This window comes from Podarcis filfolensis, assembly GCF_964270895.1.
Source record: "Podarcis filfolensis genome assembly, chromosome: 13".
In the NCBI taxonomy this organism is placed as follows: Eukaryota; Metazoa; Chordata; class Lepidosauria; order Squamata; family Lacertidae; genus Podarcis; species Podarcis filfolensis.
In genome coordinates, this window is record NC_139615.1 from 29105047 (window position 1) to 29123466 (window position 18420).

The 18420-nt window shown below is 46.1% G+C and overlaps 1 protein-coding gene across 2 annotated transcripts; it reads right to left on the reverse strand.

The window, feature by feature from the left end:
• Window positions 1-6246: 6246 nt before the first annotated feature.
• On the reverse strand, window positions 6247-14842 carry LOC310747804 (keratin, type I cytoskeletal 19-like). Of its 2 annotated transcripts, none has more exons than XM_083583023.1 (8): window positions 14077-14842; window positions 12510-12592; window positions 11707-11863; window positions 10836-10997; window positions 9945-10070; window positions 8769-8992; window positions 7398-7759; window positions 6247-6507 (listed from the first exon to the last, which is right to left on the reverse strand). In XM_083583023.1, exons 1-8 carry the CDS (start codon window positions 14761-14763, stop codon window positions 6482-6484), a joined length of 1827 nt encoding a protein of 608 aa, XP_083439149.1. In that variant the 5' UTR covers window positions 14764-14842; the 3' UTR covers window positions 6247-6481. The 2 variants fall into 2 exon arrangements, with proteins under 2 accessions (XP_083439149.1, XP_083439148.1); XM_083583022.1 differs by having other exon boundaries at window positions 7398-7762.
• Between the last annotated feature and the right edge of the window lie 3578 nt (window positions 14843-18420).

An 18420-nucleotide genomic window follows, 5' to 3' on the forward strand; every position in this document is an offset into this window, starting at 1 on the left:
ACAGAGTTCCCCACGAAGAGGGATTGAATATTAAACCATTCTGTGAAAGGAATGTTGTTGTTTAGTCGTTTAGTCGTGCCCAACTCTTCGTGACCCCGTGGACCAGAGCACACCAGGCACTCCTGTCTTCCACTGCCTCCCACAGTTTGGTCAAACTCATGCTGGTAACTTCGAGAACACCATCCAACCATCTCGTCCTCTGTCGTCCCCTTCTCCTTGTGCCCTCCATCTTTCCCAACATCAGGGTCTTTTCCATGGAGTCTTCTCTTCTCATGAGGTGGCCAAAGGATTGGAGCCACAGCTTCAGGGTCTGTCCTTCCAGTGAGCACTCAGGGCTGATTTCCTTGAGAATGGATAGGTTTGATCTTCTTGCAGTCCATGGGACTCTCAAGAGTGAAAGGAATAGGGTTCTCCTAACTACTCTCCGCATCCATAGCAAGCTACGGCTCCCAGAACCCTTTTTCTAAAAGTTTTTATTTATACTTTTCAAGTTTATACATCTCATTAGTTTTACCATCGATTTAACATTTCAAAGCCTGACTTCCTTCCCCCTCTTTCTGCGGTTCCTTAAATTTATTTTTTAATATCTTCTGCATATCCAGATTCATTTAATTTGCTCATTTCATTATCTACTTTCAGTATATACTCTTATGAAACTGCAGGTTATTTCAGCAATCTTGCTAATGTTTTTATCCGTTTGCAATTTATCTGTAAATATTCAGTAAACTATTTCCATTCTTCTGTTAAAAAGTTTGTTATCTTGGTTTCTTATTCTTCCGGTAAGTTTCGCCATTTCTGCCTATTCCATAAGTTTTTGTATCCATTCTTCCTTTGCTGGCACTTCTGCTTCTTTCCACTTTGCTGCTGTGCTAGCATACATAAATAAATTTCTATACAATTTAGGTAGTTCTGTCCCTTTAATTCCTCCCAGAATTCTTTGGGGGAAAGCCATGACTATTTAAAATGGCATCATAGTGTTTTAAAATGTAAGGTGTGGATGTGGCCCTGGATGAAAACCATTCCCCCAAACAATGGGCCATAAGAGGCCAAACCCTTTTGAGGCTAGGACTCTCATCTCACTCCATGCTACAGATGCCAAGCCCAGGCAGTTTGAGGGTAGCACGACTGGTTTGGCCATGCTGGGCACCGCACTGCAGCGGTCGCTGAAATAATGCTGCAGAATGAACTACAAGCGGCAGGGGGCATCCAATGTTAGCGTTGCACAGAGCAGTGTTGAAATTTGATAGCCCAAAGTCTGCCACTGCCAGGCCTTACTCTTCTTCCCATAAGGCCCCTCATTCATTTGCCACCATTTGCCTAACTTGGAGACAACAGAGAGATGAAAGGTCATCATCACGGTGCTCATCTTTGGAAGCAGAGGAGGAGAGAATAATAATAATAATAATTTATAATAATTTGTTATTTCTACCTTGCCCATCTGGCTGGGTTTCCCCAGCCACTATGGGCAGCTTTCAACAGAACATTAAAAACAGAATACAGTGGTACCTCGGGTTAAGTACTTAATTCGTTCCGGAGGTCCGTTCTTAACCTGAAACTGTTCTTAACCTGAAGCACCACTTTAGCTAATGGGGCCTCCTGCTGCCACCATGCCACCGGAGCACGATTTCTGTTCTCATCCTGAAGCAAAGTTCTTAACCTGAAGCACTATTTCTGGGTTAGCGGAGTTTGTAACCTGAAGCGTATGTAACCTGAGGTACCACTGTAAAGCTTCAAACATTAAAAACTTCCCTAAACAGGGCTGCCTTCAGATGTCTTCTAAAAGTGGGATAGTTGTTTATTTCCTTGACATCTGATGGGAGGGTGTTCCACAGGGCGGGCGCCACTACTGAGAAGGCCTTCTGCCTGGCTCCCTGTAACCTCACTTCTTGCAGTGAGGGAACCACCAGAAGGCCCTCGGAGCTGGATCTCAGTGTCCAGGCTGAACGATGGGGGTGGAGATGCTCTTTCAGGTATACTGGGCCGAGGCCGTTTAGGGCTTTAAAGGTCAGCGCCAACACTTTGAATTGTGCTCAGAAATGTACTGGGAGCCAATGTAGGTCTTTCAAGACCGGTGATATATGGTCTCGGCAGCCACTCCCAGTCACCAGTCTAGCTGCCGCATTCTGGATTAGTTGCTGTTTCCGGGTCACCTTCAAAGGTAGCCCCACGTAGAGCACATTGCAATAGTCCAGACAGGAGATAACGAGATCATTCACCACTCTGGTGAGACAGTCTGCACACAGGTATGTTCTCAGCCTGTGTACCAGATGGAGCTGATGGACAGTTGCCCTGGACACAGAATTGACCTGTGCCTCCATAGATAGCTGTGGGTCCAAAATAACTCCTAGGCTGCACCCTGCTACTTCAGGGGCACAGTTGCCCCATTCAGGACCAGGGAGTCCCCACACCCGCCTGCCCCCTATCCCCCAAAAACAGTACTTCTGCCTTGTCAGGATTCAGCCTCAACCTGTTAGCCGCCATCCATCCTCCAACTGCCTCCAGGCACTCACGCAGAACCTTCACAACATTCACTGGTTCTGATTATAAAGAGAGGTAGAGCTGGGTATCATATGCATACTGATGAACAACCAGCCCAACCCCCCTGATGATCTCTCCCAGTGGCTGCATGTAGATGTTGAAAAGCATTGGGGAGAGGACGGAACCCTGAGGCACAGCACAAGTGAGAGCCCAGGGGTCTGAACACTCATCCTCCAACACTACTTTCTAGACACAGGCCAAGAGAGAAGAGGAAGTTGGAGAGATGGTCCTGGATCCAGAGTCAGATTCACACCGGTGTTGGCTCCAGGTTTTGGGGGAGTGGACCCCCTTTTCTTCCAACCCCCCTATTCCTCTCCAAGGCATTGCTGCCCTAGTCTTCTCCCTCTGTGCCTAGTCTGCCCAGGTGTTGCCAAGTCTCTTCACTCTTGCCACTCCATACAGGAGAAGAAGCAGGACTGGGCTTCTGTGAGTAAAGGGATGGGGGGCCTCAAATGTGGGCCAGTTTGGTCCTCCAAGCATCTCTATCCAACCCTCAAAACTCTCCCAGTGGCTGCACCCCGTCATTATTCTGACTCCACACATCCATTAAGAGCTTTTGCCTGACTGAGAAGTATTCTTGAACTGTGATAACTTGAATTTTGCTCACCTGGATGGAGGGATATACGTACATGGTGTGTACATGTGTATAAGGAAAAAAACTTCTGCCTTTTGCATGGCTGGAATGTTCCCTATTAGTTGTTGCATATGTTGCCCTGCCCACTATTTGCCTCTGGTCCCGCCCACCCGAGTTGCATACATTGCCCCTCCCATTATTTGCCTCTGGCCCTGCCCACCCGAGTTGCATGCATTGCCCCGCCCATTAATTCCCTCTAGCCCCGCCCAACTGTGGCATACAGCCCTTGGGAAGGTAGCCCATGAGATAATGCAGCCCTCAGAATTAAAACAGTTCCATACCTCTGCTCAAAAGGACAAGTGGTCCCTCTGTAGGTCTATGGATCTTGGTAGAAGCCCAGCAATGGCTGCGCTTGCACAACTGTTTGTTCCATGTTCATGCTGTTTCCCTGGCTGTTAATTTCCACATTATATTTGAACCTTCACAAAATGTAAATGCCACTTCTAGAAATATAGCGGAATACAGCGCATGTTTTGCACATATTTCCATATTATTTGCAAACGGGCTTTGTATGGAAGCAAACAACACAGAAATGAGTGCTAAAATTGCACCGTATTCCCCCTATATTTCTGAAAGCAGCTTTCACATCGTGTGAAAGCTCAAATATAATGCAGGAATTAACAGTTAGGGAAACGTTGGGGAAACAGAATAAACTGCCTCGTGAATGTAGTAAATTGAGTGCCTTCCTTTGTGGGCGCCCTTTGCGGGGCCGCGCTCAGCACCTAGGCCCACTCGGGACCCACCAGCTGGTTGGGCTGGCCCGCCTCCTTGTGCTAGTCATTGGAGGTTCCTGCCAAACCTCAGTTAGCCAATCAGCCCTGCAGGGAGGTGGGGCCAGACTGCTTAAATAGGAGGCGCTGTTCAGCAGGCGCTGCTACGGTCCTTTGATGGTTGCTGTTCAAGAGTCGGGAAGGAATTTCCCTGCATTGGCAGGTTTTGCCTTCCCCGTAGCAATTCGTCACAACTTTGGTGGTTTTAAGCCTCGGGCTAAAGGTTTTAAGCCTTTAGTCTATCTTCCCTAAATGGGGGCGTGGGGTGTGAAGTGGTGACTCACACACACACACACATACACACACACCCATGGTGGTGATTCCAGGGTCCCCTCTTAAAGGGGTTTGTATATGGGAGTCACTGGCCATACACTGAAAGGTTGTGGGGATATAGGGTGGGCTGCCAGTGCACACAAGTGTCTTGCTGTGCACCCTCCTATATCCCATTCACCCTGAGGAGCCCCAGTTCCCCCCAGCTTTGGGGCTGGGAGGGATACACACCCAATGCCTAAGCCAAGGTCTTCCTGCATCTGAAAGGTTTAATAAAGTTGTCGCCAATTTTAAATTCCATAACATGTAGGCACAAGCCCTTATTCCTTCTGGTGGGTTTCTCGGGGCTGGGCTTTCCCCCCCGGTTCCAGCCCTATCACATGCCGATGATATTTTGAACTCATTGACAAGCTGCCGCCACTTTGTTTCCAAAGCATTGAGAGATTATTGCTGCTTTCATTAGTATATGAAGTGATAAACTCAGGGTTGTAGCCAGCTTGATCATACTCAGAGGAGACACACTGAAATACAGTGGTACCTCGGGTTAAGTACTTAATTTGTTTCGGACGTCTGTTCTTAACCTGAAACTGTTCTTAACCTGAAGCACCACTTTAGCTAATGGGGCCTCCCGCTGCCGCTGTGTCACCACCACACGATTTCTGTTCTCATCCTGAAGCAAAGTTCTTAACCTGAGGTAATATTTCTGGGTTAGCAGAGTCTGTAACCTGAAGTGTATTTAACCTGAAGTGTATGTAACCCGAGGTACTACTGTACATGGGCTCAAGTTAGACATGGCTAACTGAAGTCCACTGACTTCCATGGGTCTGCTGTAAAGATGACTTAGTAGGGATGAGACCCACAGTGTACATGCTTATGTGAAACGAGCCAACCAGAAGCAGTGTGTTTGAATGCAGACGGGAATAAACAGAACATTCAAGCAAGACCAGCAGTGACAAAATGTTGCACACCAGTCCAGATTTTAGCCACTCCCATTGACCCGCCCCTCCTGTTTTCCATCGTGTCCAGGAACCAATCATCATTCTGTAGCCACTGTGTGTGTGTGTGTACACAAATGGCACGATGCAAGAGTGCATGCCATGCCACCTGGTGGAGAACTGCTTCATGCGCAGCTCTAAATCGTCACTGGGCACTTGTACATATGGAAGAGAAGTTTCGTGCCCGCCTCGTCCGCCTGACAACCAGCAGAAAGAAACTTCCTTCGCTACATGCCACGGGGTTTATGAAAGAGGCTTTACCTGCTAAGTCCTGAAGGTGTCACTCTTTATGTGTTTTTTGTATTATCTACCATAGGCTGCGGCTCCAGCTGAGCTGGATGAACTGTCCCACTATTATTTCTTCACTTACAGTATTTATATCCCACCTCAAGTACAGGGTTTGCATGCGCCTCATTTAATCCCCACAACAACCCTGTTAAGTAGGTCAAGTTGAGGGGTGGTGACTGGCCCAGGGTCACTCAATGAGCTTCATGGCTGAGTGGGGATTTGAACCCTGGTCTCCCAGGCCCTAGTCCAACACTCTTGCCTACCTTTCCTTTACATATCAGATACGTACCATCTTTATTGTCTTTTTGGTACCTGTTGACAACCAACCTCTCCCAGCAAGCCTTCCGAGCGGAGATTTTTATCCCACCCTTTATCTGTACAGTGGAACCTCGGGTTAAGAACTTAATTCATTCTGGAGGTCCATTCTTAACCCGAAACTGTTCTTAACCTGAAGCACCACTTTAGCTAATGGGGCCTCCTGCTGCCACCACACCATCGGAGCACATTTTCTGTTCTCATCCTGAAGCAAAGTTCTTAACCCGAGGTAATATTTCTGGGTTAGCGGAGTCTGTAACCTGAAGCATATGTAACCTGAAGCGTATGCAACCCGAGGTACCACTGTATAAGAAATGGACTATTTCAAATGTCACCATGTAAGCCTGGTATAATCGACCATTAGCTAAGATTGTGAGGTACATTTGGAGGCACACATCAAATGCTTGCTTGGCGCAATTAACAAGGAGACACAAAGTTGTTGTTTTTTCTGATTGCATCAAGCAGCAATGGAGCTTTATTAGACAACCCTCATCAATGACACAAGTCACGTATTGGCCACTAACAAGCTAAAGCAAGACACATCCTGCAAGGAAGACCTCTGAAGAACGGAACAAGCAAGCAGAAAGGGGCACAGGGGCAGGTGTGCGCTTCCTATAACAGCGGGACCAGTTGGTGGGTTTGAAGTTGGAGCGACGACAAAGGACAAATGGTTAGTCATAGGATTTCCTGCCGTGTACTGTTGGGAGAGAAAAGGGAAAAGGTGAGTCTTTAGGGGCACAGGAATGCATAAATGACAAAGACTGAGGTGTAAGTTACGTTCAACACCGGCATGTGAAACTTGCTTTCTTACTTCCTAAATGCAGCGTGGCACAGATTTGGCCTTTTGTTCTAATAGAATGAAAATGCCTGCGGTCACATCCACACCATCCATTTAAAGCACCCTTATGCCAAGCTTAACAGCCATTGCTTCCCCCAAAGAATCATGGGAACTGTAGTTTTTTAAGTGTGTCCTAACAACTTATAATAGATCAAAGTTCCTGGGATTGTTTGGGAGAAGCCTTGATCATTAAAAAGTGGTATAATCATGCTTGAGATGGATGATGTGGAAGTGACCTGTGAGACGAATATAGGGAATTATTTTGCCGCCCCTTCCCCCGATGTCTTCTGGACAAGATTATTCCCTCTAATCCAGTTTGGAGCATACTGAGAAATGGAGCATGCAAGGTCTAATTGTAGGGTAATTGAAGGTTCCCTCATGAGAACAGGCTACACAGCTCTAGATTAAATCCCAGTGTGGTTGCATCATCTCCCACAGCCTACCCTAACACAAGGATAAGGCACATTGCCTAGAAAGATGGTGGGCAAATTGCCCACAGATTCTGATGCATGATCATTGCCTCTGCCTCTCATTTGCTACACGTCTGGCGGGCAAGGGCTGCTTTGTGACCGCTTAATGCCTGCATGTGCAACACTCCCCAAGGTTGGCACATTTTTTCCTTATAAAGCTAAATGGACCTTATGGCATTTGGAGCAGCCCTTACTGGTTAAATATTCCAACTGCCTGATGCAACGAGGAAGGAAAGGGAAGGCATAGAGTATCAAAATCCCCCTTGTGAGGGTTTTTACCTGGTTTGCAGGGCTGTACAGGCATGGGGTAGCTCTGACCACCTCCTCCCATTTGTCCACCGCCACCGCCGCTTCCTCCGCCGATACAGGAACCGCCGCCACCACCGATACTTCCGCCGCCAATACTTCCGCCGCCAATACTTCCTCCACCGATACAGGTACCGCCGCCGCTTCCGCCGCCCATGCCTCCGCCGCCCATTCCTCCTCCACCGATGCTTCCTCCTCCAATACCGGAACTGCCGCCGCCGCCGCCAATGCTTCCGCCGCCAATGCCTCCTCCGCCAATTCTGCCGATGCTTCCCCTTCTACCACCTCCGTAGCCACCTCCGTATCCTCCTCCTCCTCCTCCTCCTCCTGATGAGCTACTGGGAAACAGAAACATAACCATAAAGAACACTGCAAACCACTTCACAAAGAAAAAATATATATAACGTGGACTATGCCTTGTAGACGGAATGTCGATGCTCATGCCAAATACCTTCATTTAGTCTAGGAGAAGTCTCTGTCTGAGTCCTTGGAGGCTATGCAGTCGGGATAGATAGGATTGGGCTTGATAAGGGATGGGGCCCTCCAAGTGTTCTTTGGCTCCCATTATGCCCAGCCCGCATGGCCAATGGTCAAAGATGGATGGGAGCAGGCAGTTCAATGACATCTGCGAGGCCACAGATGGGCTAGTGGTCCAATTTTCCATAAGGCAGTTTTATACTTTTAACTCGTCACACCTATCCACCCCTGATTTCCCTCCTTGGTACAGAATGTTCTAGGATAGTGTTTCTCATCCTGTGGGTCCCCAGCTGTTTTTGGACTACAAGTCCCATCATTCCTAGCCAGCATGATCAGTGGTCAGGGATGATGGGAGTTGTAGTCCAACAACATCTGGGGACCCATGGGGTTGAGAACCGCTGTTCTAGGATATTCTAAGAAGTCAGTGGCCCCTGGATGCTTTAGAACAGAGTTTCCCAAACTTGGGTCTCCAGCGCTTTTTGGACTGCAACTCCCATCATCCCTAGCTAGCAGGGCTAGTGGTCAGGGATGATGGGAATCGTAGTCCCAAAACAGCTGGGGACCCAAATTTGGGGAACACTGCTCTAGAAGGCCTCCGAGTCCCTTCTTGGCAATATTTTGCTGCAAGTGGGTTCACAGAGATACACGGTTCTTTTATTTATAGTACTGGGATGTTTGCAATGAAGAAGTGATTCAGTGATTCTGGAGTGCTCTAGAGTCTGGAAGCATCCTTTGTAGATGGTCCCTCTTTCCCTCCCTTATTTGTTCCTGGCATGTAGGGCCTTCCCTCTTTGGGTCTCTATTGTTTGTGGGCAAGTTTTCGCAGCAGTGGACTAATATCCCCAATATAGCTTATAGTCAACATACATTTCTTGCTGTCCTTCCTCAAGTAGCCGGCGGTACTGGCAGATCTCCTGTTCCAGGCGAGTCTTGATGCCAAGGAGCAGCTGGTACTCCTGGCTCTGGCTCTCGATCTCGCATCGGATGCTGCCGAGCTCTGATTCGATTGGTTCAATCATGACCTGAATCTGTTGCAGCTGCATGTTGTACCGACGTTCTGTGTCGGCCAAGTTGCTTTGCAGAGACTGGATCTGATAAGAGGGAAAGAAAACAGTGAGATGACCTTCAGGAATGGTGCTCCATCTTACCCATTTTTCAGGTTCTGGCGATTCCCACCCTCGCCCCACTTTAGCAGTCATGAAGAACAAGTGATGGTGCAAATAGAGATGGAAGAGAAATTCAATCCAGGTCTCATTTAGAAACAAATCTATCAAATCTGCACTTTCTGAAACAAGATGTATCCTTCAAAATTCACACTCTTCCACATATTGCAATGCAGTACTCAATTAGTGTTTTTTTTTTAAAAAAAATGCATGTATTAGGGGCAAGTGTGCATAAAAATGAAGATATTCATCAAACTAACATACAAAAAAAACATTATATTTGGGGTAAATGCAAAAATGTGTATATACAAAAGTGTGCTCATTGGGGGAAAATTGCAATTGAAATGCTGGTGAATTTTCATGACGATATTTTTAAAGCACAGATTGCTGCACAAAATTACTGAAAAGCAGAGAAATAGGGAGAACCAATGCTGACAGGTCCTTCCACCCCTAGGTGCAAACCAAGAAATTGTCTGACCAAGCCATCCCAGCTCATTGGCAAGGAGAGCCTTCCTTGGAGTTGGGAAACCTCAACGTAACTTGGGGAGTATCTAGCCATAGTAGCATGGGGCAGCCAGGTGTCTTCTCAGGGCACCCTGTCGATGAACAGGCAAGGGCAAGCACAGATCAGCCAGCTGATTCACCTGTCGCTTGGAGCCAGGGTGTAATTGTCTGATCTGGCTATGTCGACTGTGGGAGAATTATTTCCCTAGCTTGCAGGGAACCGCACGGCTGTTAACTTATATAGCTAATATGTTTGCTCTTTTTGCATATCTCATTATGTAAGAAACAACTATACCTTGATGCAATACCATGTTTTTAGCAGATGTTAAGAAAGAAAACACCCAGATGTATCACTTTTGCCCATGTTACCACATACCATGCTGAGTTGGGACTGCAGCTCGATCTCCAGGGTCTGATATTCTCGTCTCAGTTCTGAGACTTGCTGGTTGCCGGTATTTATCTCCTGCCCACTTGAATTGACCTGCTGGCGAACCTCCTCCATCTAGTAGACAAAAAGGAAGATATTCTGACTGGCTGGACCATTTGCTTCTTACTGGGAGGCACACAGCAAACTTGGGAATGTCAATAAGATGAGAGGACAAGCCAAGGATTGTACTACACAGGTCTGCACATAATATTGGGCAATGTTGTCAACTATACTTTCCACCCCTGTGTCTAGAACATGGCTGATTCTCATGTCTCTGTGTCCTATCAACACCCCAAGTGCACTATCACCAGTAGGAATTGTGTGTCAGGCTTTTTCCATGACCCCTCTTGAGTAATTTATCTTCCTTCTCTTTTGGGTCATCTCCACCCCACCTCTTAGAAAACACCAAGCATTGGGCATCCTTCATGACAGCTATATGAGGCAGTATGCCATGGAAAGCCAGTTTCTGGTAGCAACAAACTTTCCCATTGGCCTTCGTCTCTTACTTAAAGGCTTCCCAGAGGTTGCTGGCTGTGGGAAATGGGATGTGAGGAACATCTAAACCTGCAGGACTCTCATTACCTTTTAAACCTGCTCCCCTTATTTCAGCTCACATTTTTCATACACTCTTCAGATCGCTTCCATTGGCCCTAGAGTGGTCTTCTTAACTATGACAAGAGCTGTGGACAGTTGGGGAGCAATCTACTAAACACACCCCAGCTACTAGCATCAACCCCCTTCCCCCCCTTAGATTAAGCCTGTCACCCAGGTTCCTCTCAGTATGGTGGATATAGTTCATCTGCTGTCATCTATCTTCTAATCACTGGAAAGAACACTTGCCTTGGATTCGTACCACTGTTCCACCTCTCTGCGGTTGTCTGCGATGATTCTTTCATATTCAGCCCTGAGCTGATCAAGACGTTGTTTCAGGTCCGCACCAGGGGCAGAGTCCACCTCAACGTTCACATCGCCACCACGCTGGTTTCTCAGGCCTCTCAGGGTCTGCAAGGGGAGGGGAAAGGAAAACACATCATGAAATGAAATCTGCATCTTCCCCCCCAAAATCCCCCACAATTCTTTTTTAAAATAATAATAATAATCATGAAATTCTGCTAATGTGTCTTGAGAATGGCTCTATGAAACATCAGATAGAGGAAGGGTGGGGAAAGAATTGGGCCACCTTCAGCCAAGGCATCAGCAAGTCCCTGAAGCTAGGACTTGAGGGGTGTCAGTAAGGGATTCAACCCAGTTACTGTTATTGTTTATTAAATCTGTATCCCTTCATCCCTAGATCTCAGGGCAGTTCACAACATTCAGTTGCTAACACTCAGCACTGGCCAACGAAAGGAACTGCAGGAAACCTTCCTGCATGGGGATCCTTAAATCAAGCTAAGCCAGGGTTGGTCAGTTGAATCTCCCTGCGAGCTGAAAAGTGGGCGTGGGGGACCACTGGCCTTCCAGAAATATTTCTGGACTACAATTCCCATCATCTCTGAGCGTTGGCTGTGGTGGGTGGGGCTGATGAGAGTTGGAGTCCAACAATATCTGTAGGGACACAGATATCAAGTATTTCTGGTACCATACAATGAATTCATCACATTTTGCACCCCAAACTAAATTGTTGGTTGCTACCTTTTACCCCCTGAAAAACCCTCATAGGAAGCTCAGAAGGTTGACTTTTTGTTCGTTGTTTGTTTGATCTCTGTATTACCTCCTCATGGTTCTTCTTGAGGCAGATCAGCTCCTCTCTCAGAGACTCAAACTGCATCTCCAGGTCAGACTTGGCAAGAGTCAGCTGATCCAAGAGGGGGCGCAGCCCATTGATATCAGCCTCCACGTTCTGATGGAGACCTAATTCAGTCTGGTACCTAATGCACAGGAAAGGGTGTAGGGTGGAGAACAGTGACTGGCAGGCTTCACAAACGTTACTTTTCTTATCACATGTCTCATAATTACATGCCTGGGTTAATTGCATGTCTATGGATTAAACATGATTTTTTTATTCCCATGCAGAAGGTCATGCAGAAGAAGATCTCAAGTCCAATGCCTGAGATGCTGGACAGCTGCTGCCAGTCGAAACAGGTTGCATTGTAAAAGATGGCCAAAGGTAAACAGCAGCTTCCAATGTTGCTACCTGGGTCTGAACTCCACCTGTTTGGTTAGATTTATGTTTTGATGATTTTGTAGGATGGATTGAAATCTGCTCTGGGCACATGGAAATCCAGGTTAATACATCCACTGAGGTACTGTCAAGCTTTTTTCAAAAAGAAAGCCCTCTGGGGTGGGACAGATAACGCTCATTGGCCATGGAATGCTGTTCAAATATTGGAGAAGGGAATGGAAAACCTGGGGTCTTGGAATAGAAGAAAAGGCGTTCTGTGACCTGTAATCATTTTGTCACAGGTTCCATTTCCCATTTGCACTATCATTAGCCACTTTAAGTTTCTTTGAAGAAAAAAGGGATATAGATTTCAGCTATGTCTGAGGAAAGTAGGTGAGAAGAGTTATACTCACTTCATTTTAAAATCTTCAGCAGTCATCCTGGTGTTATCAATATTCAGAAGGATTTTGTTGTAATCATCTGTTTCACCAATAAGCTGGAAAAAGAGGGGAATGTACATGTTTATGCTTAATTCCTTCAGTCTGTCGGAGATGACAATGTAATAAAACACCATGCTGATTGTGTTGTGTTGTGTTTTGTTTTGTTGTATCATTAGCATACTGCTCTTCATAAGAAAGCACAGACTGGTTTGCAAGTCAAGTCGCAAAATTCACAACAGCAATAATTAATAAAGGCGATATTAATTATAATCTCAAAGCCCATTTTATAAACTCCATGCAACAGCGAGACACCACAACATGTTCTATAGATTAGAGGTCTCAAAGGTCTCTGGAAGGCAATATCTCAAGGCCCAGCGTCCTGTCTACCTAGAACTGACTTAGATTGGCTTGTCTACTAGAACTGGGCCCAGTCTGCACTCTGCATTCAAAGCAATATTATACCTCTTCAAACTGTAGTACGTAAAGGGATTTGGAAATTGTTAGGAGACTCTTATTCCCCTCACAAGGCTCAATTTCCCAGAGTTCCTTGGGATGAAATATTGGCTGTTAAACCACTCAGGGAACTGTAGTTCTTTGAGGAGAATGGCGGGCCCCTTAACAGCCCTCAACGCCCTTGCAAACTTCAGTTCTTCATGGGGAGCCATGGCTGTTGAAGTGGTATGATACTGCTTTGAAGGTCTACTGCAGGTGGGGATGTAGTTTCTGGGCAGATCTTGATATGTTTGCTGTGCATTCATTTGAAATGATGAGAGGGGCAGTGGGTATAGACTGGGTATGCATTGTTGCTGAGAGTAATCGGTGAATACTCAAGCTTGCTTGAATTAGCAAAGGTTATAGTATAGGGTGGCCAGCATGGTGCCTTCCAGGTATGGTAGAACTCCAACTCCCTTCATCCCCAGCCACCACGGCCAATAGCCAGGGATGATTGGATGCATATTGAGAACACCATGTTGGCTGCCCATGATGCACATGGCTTTTTAGAACAGCAGGTGCCTCATCCCAGGCAGTAAGCGTGACCATGTCATTTACAAGGGTTTTAAGTTATACCTAGTCAGTAACTCTCATTTTGGTGACAGGATGAAGCATCTTTTAGAAAGAAATCCAAGGCCTTGTAGGTAAAAAAGTAAAGGACCCCTGGACGGTTACATCAATGAGGGTTGTGACGCTCATCTTGCTTTCAGGCCAAGAGAGCCGGCATTTGTCCACGGACAGTTTTCTGGGTCATGTGGCCAGCATGACTAGACTGCTTCTGGCACAACAGAACACCATAATGGAAACCAGAGCGCACGGAAATAACATTTACCTTCCCGCAACAGCGGTACCTGTTTATCTACTTGCACTGGAGTGCTTTCAAACTGCTAGGTTGGCAAGAGTTTAGACAAAGCAACAGGAACTCACTCCATTGCAGGGAGTCGAACCACCAACCTTCCAGCAATCCCAAGAGGCTCAGTGGTTTAGACCACAGCGCCACCCGCATCCCTAAAGCCTTGTAGTACTTGTTCAAAACAAAATAGCATACCTCATTGTAGAGCTGGTCAATTTGCTGGTAATATTGGCTGTAGTCCCTTGGTCCAGCTACGGTTCCATGCTTCTGGTACCACTCTCTGATCAAGACCTCAAGCTGATCATTTTCATCTTCCAGGCGTTTCACCTGATCTATGTAATTAGCCAGGCGGTCATTAAGGTGTTGCATGGTGGACTTTTCGTTGGTGTTGAAGAGGCCTCCCTCACCACCGCCAATACCAAAGCTGCCACTGCTGAATGGGTAGCTGCCTCCGCCATAGCCTCCACCGCCATAGCCCATGCCGCCATAGCTTCCACCACCATAGCTTCCACCGCCATAGCTTCCACCACCATAACTTCCACCACCATAACTTCCACCACCATAACTTCCGCCACCATAGCTTCCGCCGCCATAACCACCACCATAGCCACCACCATAGCTGCTGCCGGCATAGCTTATTCTCCCTCTGCTTATCCTTCCGCAGCTGCCACTGCTGAAACCTCCTCCTCCATAGCCACTTCTAGATCCTCCTCCGCCATAACTACCACCAGAAAACCCTCTGGAGGACCTGGAGGATGAGCTTGTGATTTTGATACTTCTACCGCCACCGCCGCTGCTGCCGCCGCTACCTCCACCACCAATGATTTTGCAGCTTCCGCCACCGCTGCCTCCACCGCCACCACCCTTAACACCGCAACTCATAGTGAAAGATATGGAGAATCTAAGCCCTACAAAAGCCCCAGTTCAGCTGCACAGCCTGCTTTGAGATTGAGACTGCAAATGATTCTTCCCAGCGGATCACTACTTATACTTCCCATTTGGGTGTTGCCACAATGGGTGTTCCTTGCCCCTCCCAGGGCATTTGCCAATCTCATTGTTTATGCCAAAAAAATTATCTGCCAAAGGGAGGAGTTTTTTAAGGCTATCTATGGCAATCAAGTGCATGCCTGGGGTTTTGTCACTCTCTGGCGATGTGTTGCTAGGATGGAGATGGAGATGCATCATCATCAGATTTTCCTTTCATCCTGCGCCTTGAAGCTGCAGTCTGCTCTGTTTCCAAACCATCAACCATTATAAACACATCAGTTGTGAAGAACATGCAGCCACAAGGTTTCTGTGTTGATCTGAAAAGAAAAAAAGTCTTGTTCTTCCTTAGCACTCAGAAGTAGGGATGCTCAAAGATTTCAGCCAGTCCGTTTTTGTTTGGGTTTTTGTGTGTGTGTGTGTGTTTAGCAAACTGAATTCAGTCTGCACTTCCTGGATCAATGCATGTATCAGAACACACTTACCCTTTGGTTTGCTCATTTCTCCAGATTTTGCATTCATGGTTCTCAGCTCCAAAGTGATGCAGGTTGTAAGTTAAAATACATTCCACAAAATTCAGATTTTTAAAGTAAAATGCAAACAAAAAAATGTGCATTGCGGGGGAGGGAAATGCAAAATAATATAATAATATTGATGCTGTTTTGAAGGAAAACCCACAGATTGAGAGAGAAGGATGACAGAACAGATTTACGAAAGAGCACAAGAGAAACTGACATGAACTGGAAACAGATTAATTGATCCCTCACTACTCAGCAGGGAACACAATGAAGAAATGCCAAATGGAAAGCTAATGGGAATTTAAAATTAGCCTTCTGCATTTTAAACTTTGAGAAGTATATACAGTGATACCTTGGTTTAAAGAACAGCTCTGTTTACGAACTATTTGGTTTATGAACTCCGCAAAACCGGAAGTAGTGTCCCGGTTTGTGAACTTTACCTCGGTCTAAGAACGGAATCCAAACTGTGGACGGGCACTGGTGGTGGGAGGCCTCATTAGGGAAAGCACACCTCGGTTTAAGAATGGTTTCGTTTTAAGTATGGACTTCCGGAATGGATTAAGTTCATAAACTGAGGTACCACTGTATGCATGTTTTGCCTCACCACCCTGCTCTTCAGAGTAGAATTAAATGTTGTGCCAAGACAATTGTTCCATCATTGCAAGCACAGGAACCAACTTGTGGGGGCTCAGGTCCCTTCTGCCCCCACAAAAAAATATTTGAGGGGACTGCCCCCCACCACCCAAGTTGATGGACATTGCTGCCTCCCCCACCCCATGCTTGGACAACAAGCCCTTTTCCCTATCCACACACGCACACTTTTTCTAAGCCTGCAAAACAGCATCCTTTTTCCTCCAAGTTTTTTCTGTTGGCATTTAATTTTCTTTCAAAGGCGAGAACTCAATCCTGAAAATACAGTTACCATTGCCCAGTTAATTACGTACCCACAATGTTGCATACCCACAAATGGTGGTTGGTTCAGACCAACCTCCCAAAGCCAACATGCCAATATTCAAAAATATACCAGTAAGCTTTTTCCCTCTCTAAATGTGGACCTACAAACAGTTGTGATTGAAGCAACTATCAGACAGGCTTACTGGGAGTTAACTTATTTGTGGGGGGGGAGGTGCAAGGGGAACAGTGTCGTGCCTCTTTTGTTCTTTGGGTTGTGCCGCTGTTTGTCAGATTTAAACAACTGATGAAAGGAGACTCATTTTCACCCTATGTGCCAACCACAGGGAGCACACCCAGAGTTTCCTCATCAATTAGCTCTTTACTAAGACAACCCATTTGGTAACTGAGCAGATTTCTAAACAACCCAGTGTATGATCTGCAAATACCATCTTCATAGATTTAACCAATACAGTTACTCTAAGCTGCATGGCCAAGCTTATTCTTAAACATAGTTTCCCTGCCTGTCTTTTTTTCATTTGTTTTGGCTAGCTAGCCAGTATGAAGGCAAACACTTCCTGTGCCTAAACCTCTTTGGTTCCAGCTCAGGAGGTGCCTAATCAAATATGGATCTCCTTGGGTGCTGGTGATGCAAGCACACTTTGAAGATGTTCCCTCTCTGCGATGATTATCTTGTCACTTGCTATGCTTAATCACTTTGGAAATACTTCCAACTCCTTGATGATCTGGTGAGCACTCATCTCCATTCCACAGTCCGGTGGTTTGGGTAGATATTATCACTAAATGCAAGGTGAATGTAGGGCAGACTAGATCCCAAACTGAAGTCCCACTTTAATAGTATACAGATACACACACATAAATTTGCTCTGCTTCTCAATTTGTCTCCTAAGGGCTGCTTCACATGTTACGTTGAGTGCATATAGCCTCAGTAGCGGGGCTGATCTTCTGGGAACTGTGCTACATCATAGCCCATGGAGAGCAACCTGGCTTTTCCTGTTTAGAACTTCTGGAGATACCCTCCAACAAGACAAGAACAATGGTGGCCTTAAACCACACCCTCACCCCTTGCCTTTCAGGAAAAGAGAATCCCAGCTGAGTTATGCTGTTCACCCCTTGTGTTGTTATCTCTGATACAGTTCATTTTGCCAAGCAGCTGGTGGGGGGTGGGCAGAAAACATTAACTTTGAGAAGTAATGTGTAGCCTGGCCTTGCATATGGAATGTTCAATAGTTTATGCTCTGCACCGTGAAGGAGTACTTTCTCAGGGAGGATAAAATTATTATTATTATTATTATTATTATTATTATTATTATTATTATTATTATTATTATTTATACTCTGCTCTCTCCAGCCAAGACTGGGCTCAGGGCGGCTAACACCAAATATAAAAACAGTTGATTAGAATACAGCTTAAAAAACAAGATTGAAATACAACATTAAAATGCAGCCTCATTTCAGTGGAACTCAATCAAAAACTTTTGGGGGGATAAAAAGTCAAGTCGTCACCAAGGCTAACTATCCAGACTACATGGGCCAGAAAAAAGCCAGGGAAGTCCCCAAATAGGAGTTCCAAAACAGAAGGAGAAAGGAAAAAAGAAAGAGATGGAGGTATTCAAATTGATTCCAAGCCAAAGGCCAAGTGGAACAACGCTATCTTACAGGCCCTGAGGAAAGAAATCAGATCCTGCAGGGCCCTGGTCTCATGAGACAGAGCATTCCAAGAGCGTTCCACAAAAGAAATGCTTCTTCATGGAGTGCATAGTTAAAATATGGAACTCACTTCCACAAGAGGCACTGATGGCCCCCAAATTAGATGGCTTTAAAAGAGGATTGGACATTTTCCAAACCCATGCGCAGATCTTTCTCATGCTCTAGTGGCAGCCTCAACAAGAGTACCTGACAGGCATCCAGAAAATTGATGGTGTCATATCCTATAGGGGTCCTCATTTTTGTTTTCATTCTCCTAATGTTGTGGCAGGCACTATACATGTGCAAGTAATGTCAGAAGTGATGGAGCAGAGGATTATACGGCAGGATTCAGCAATTCTTAAGGATGGTGGCGTTAATCATTTAACTGTCCAAGTGGAAAAAGAAGCCTATTTTCAGCCTATGTATGGCCTCAGTA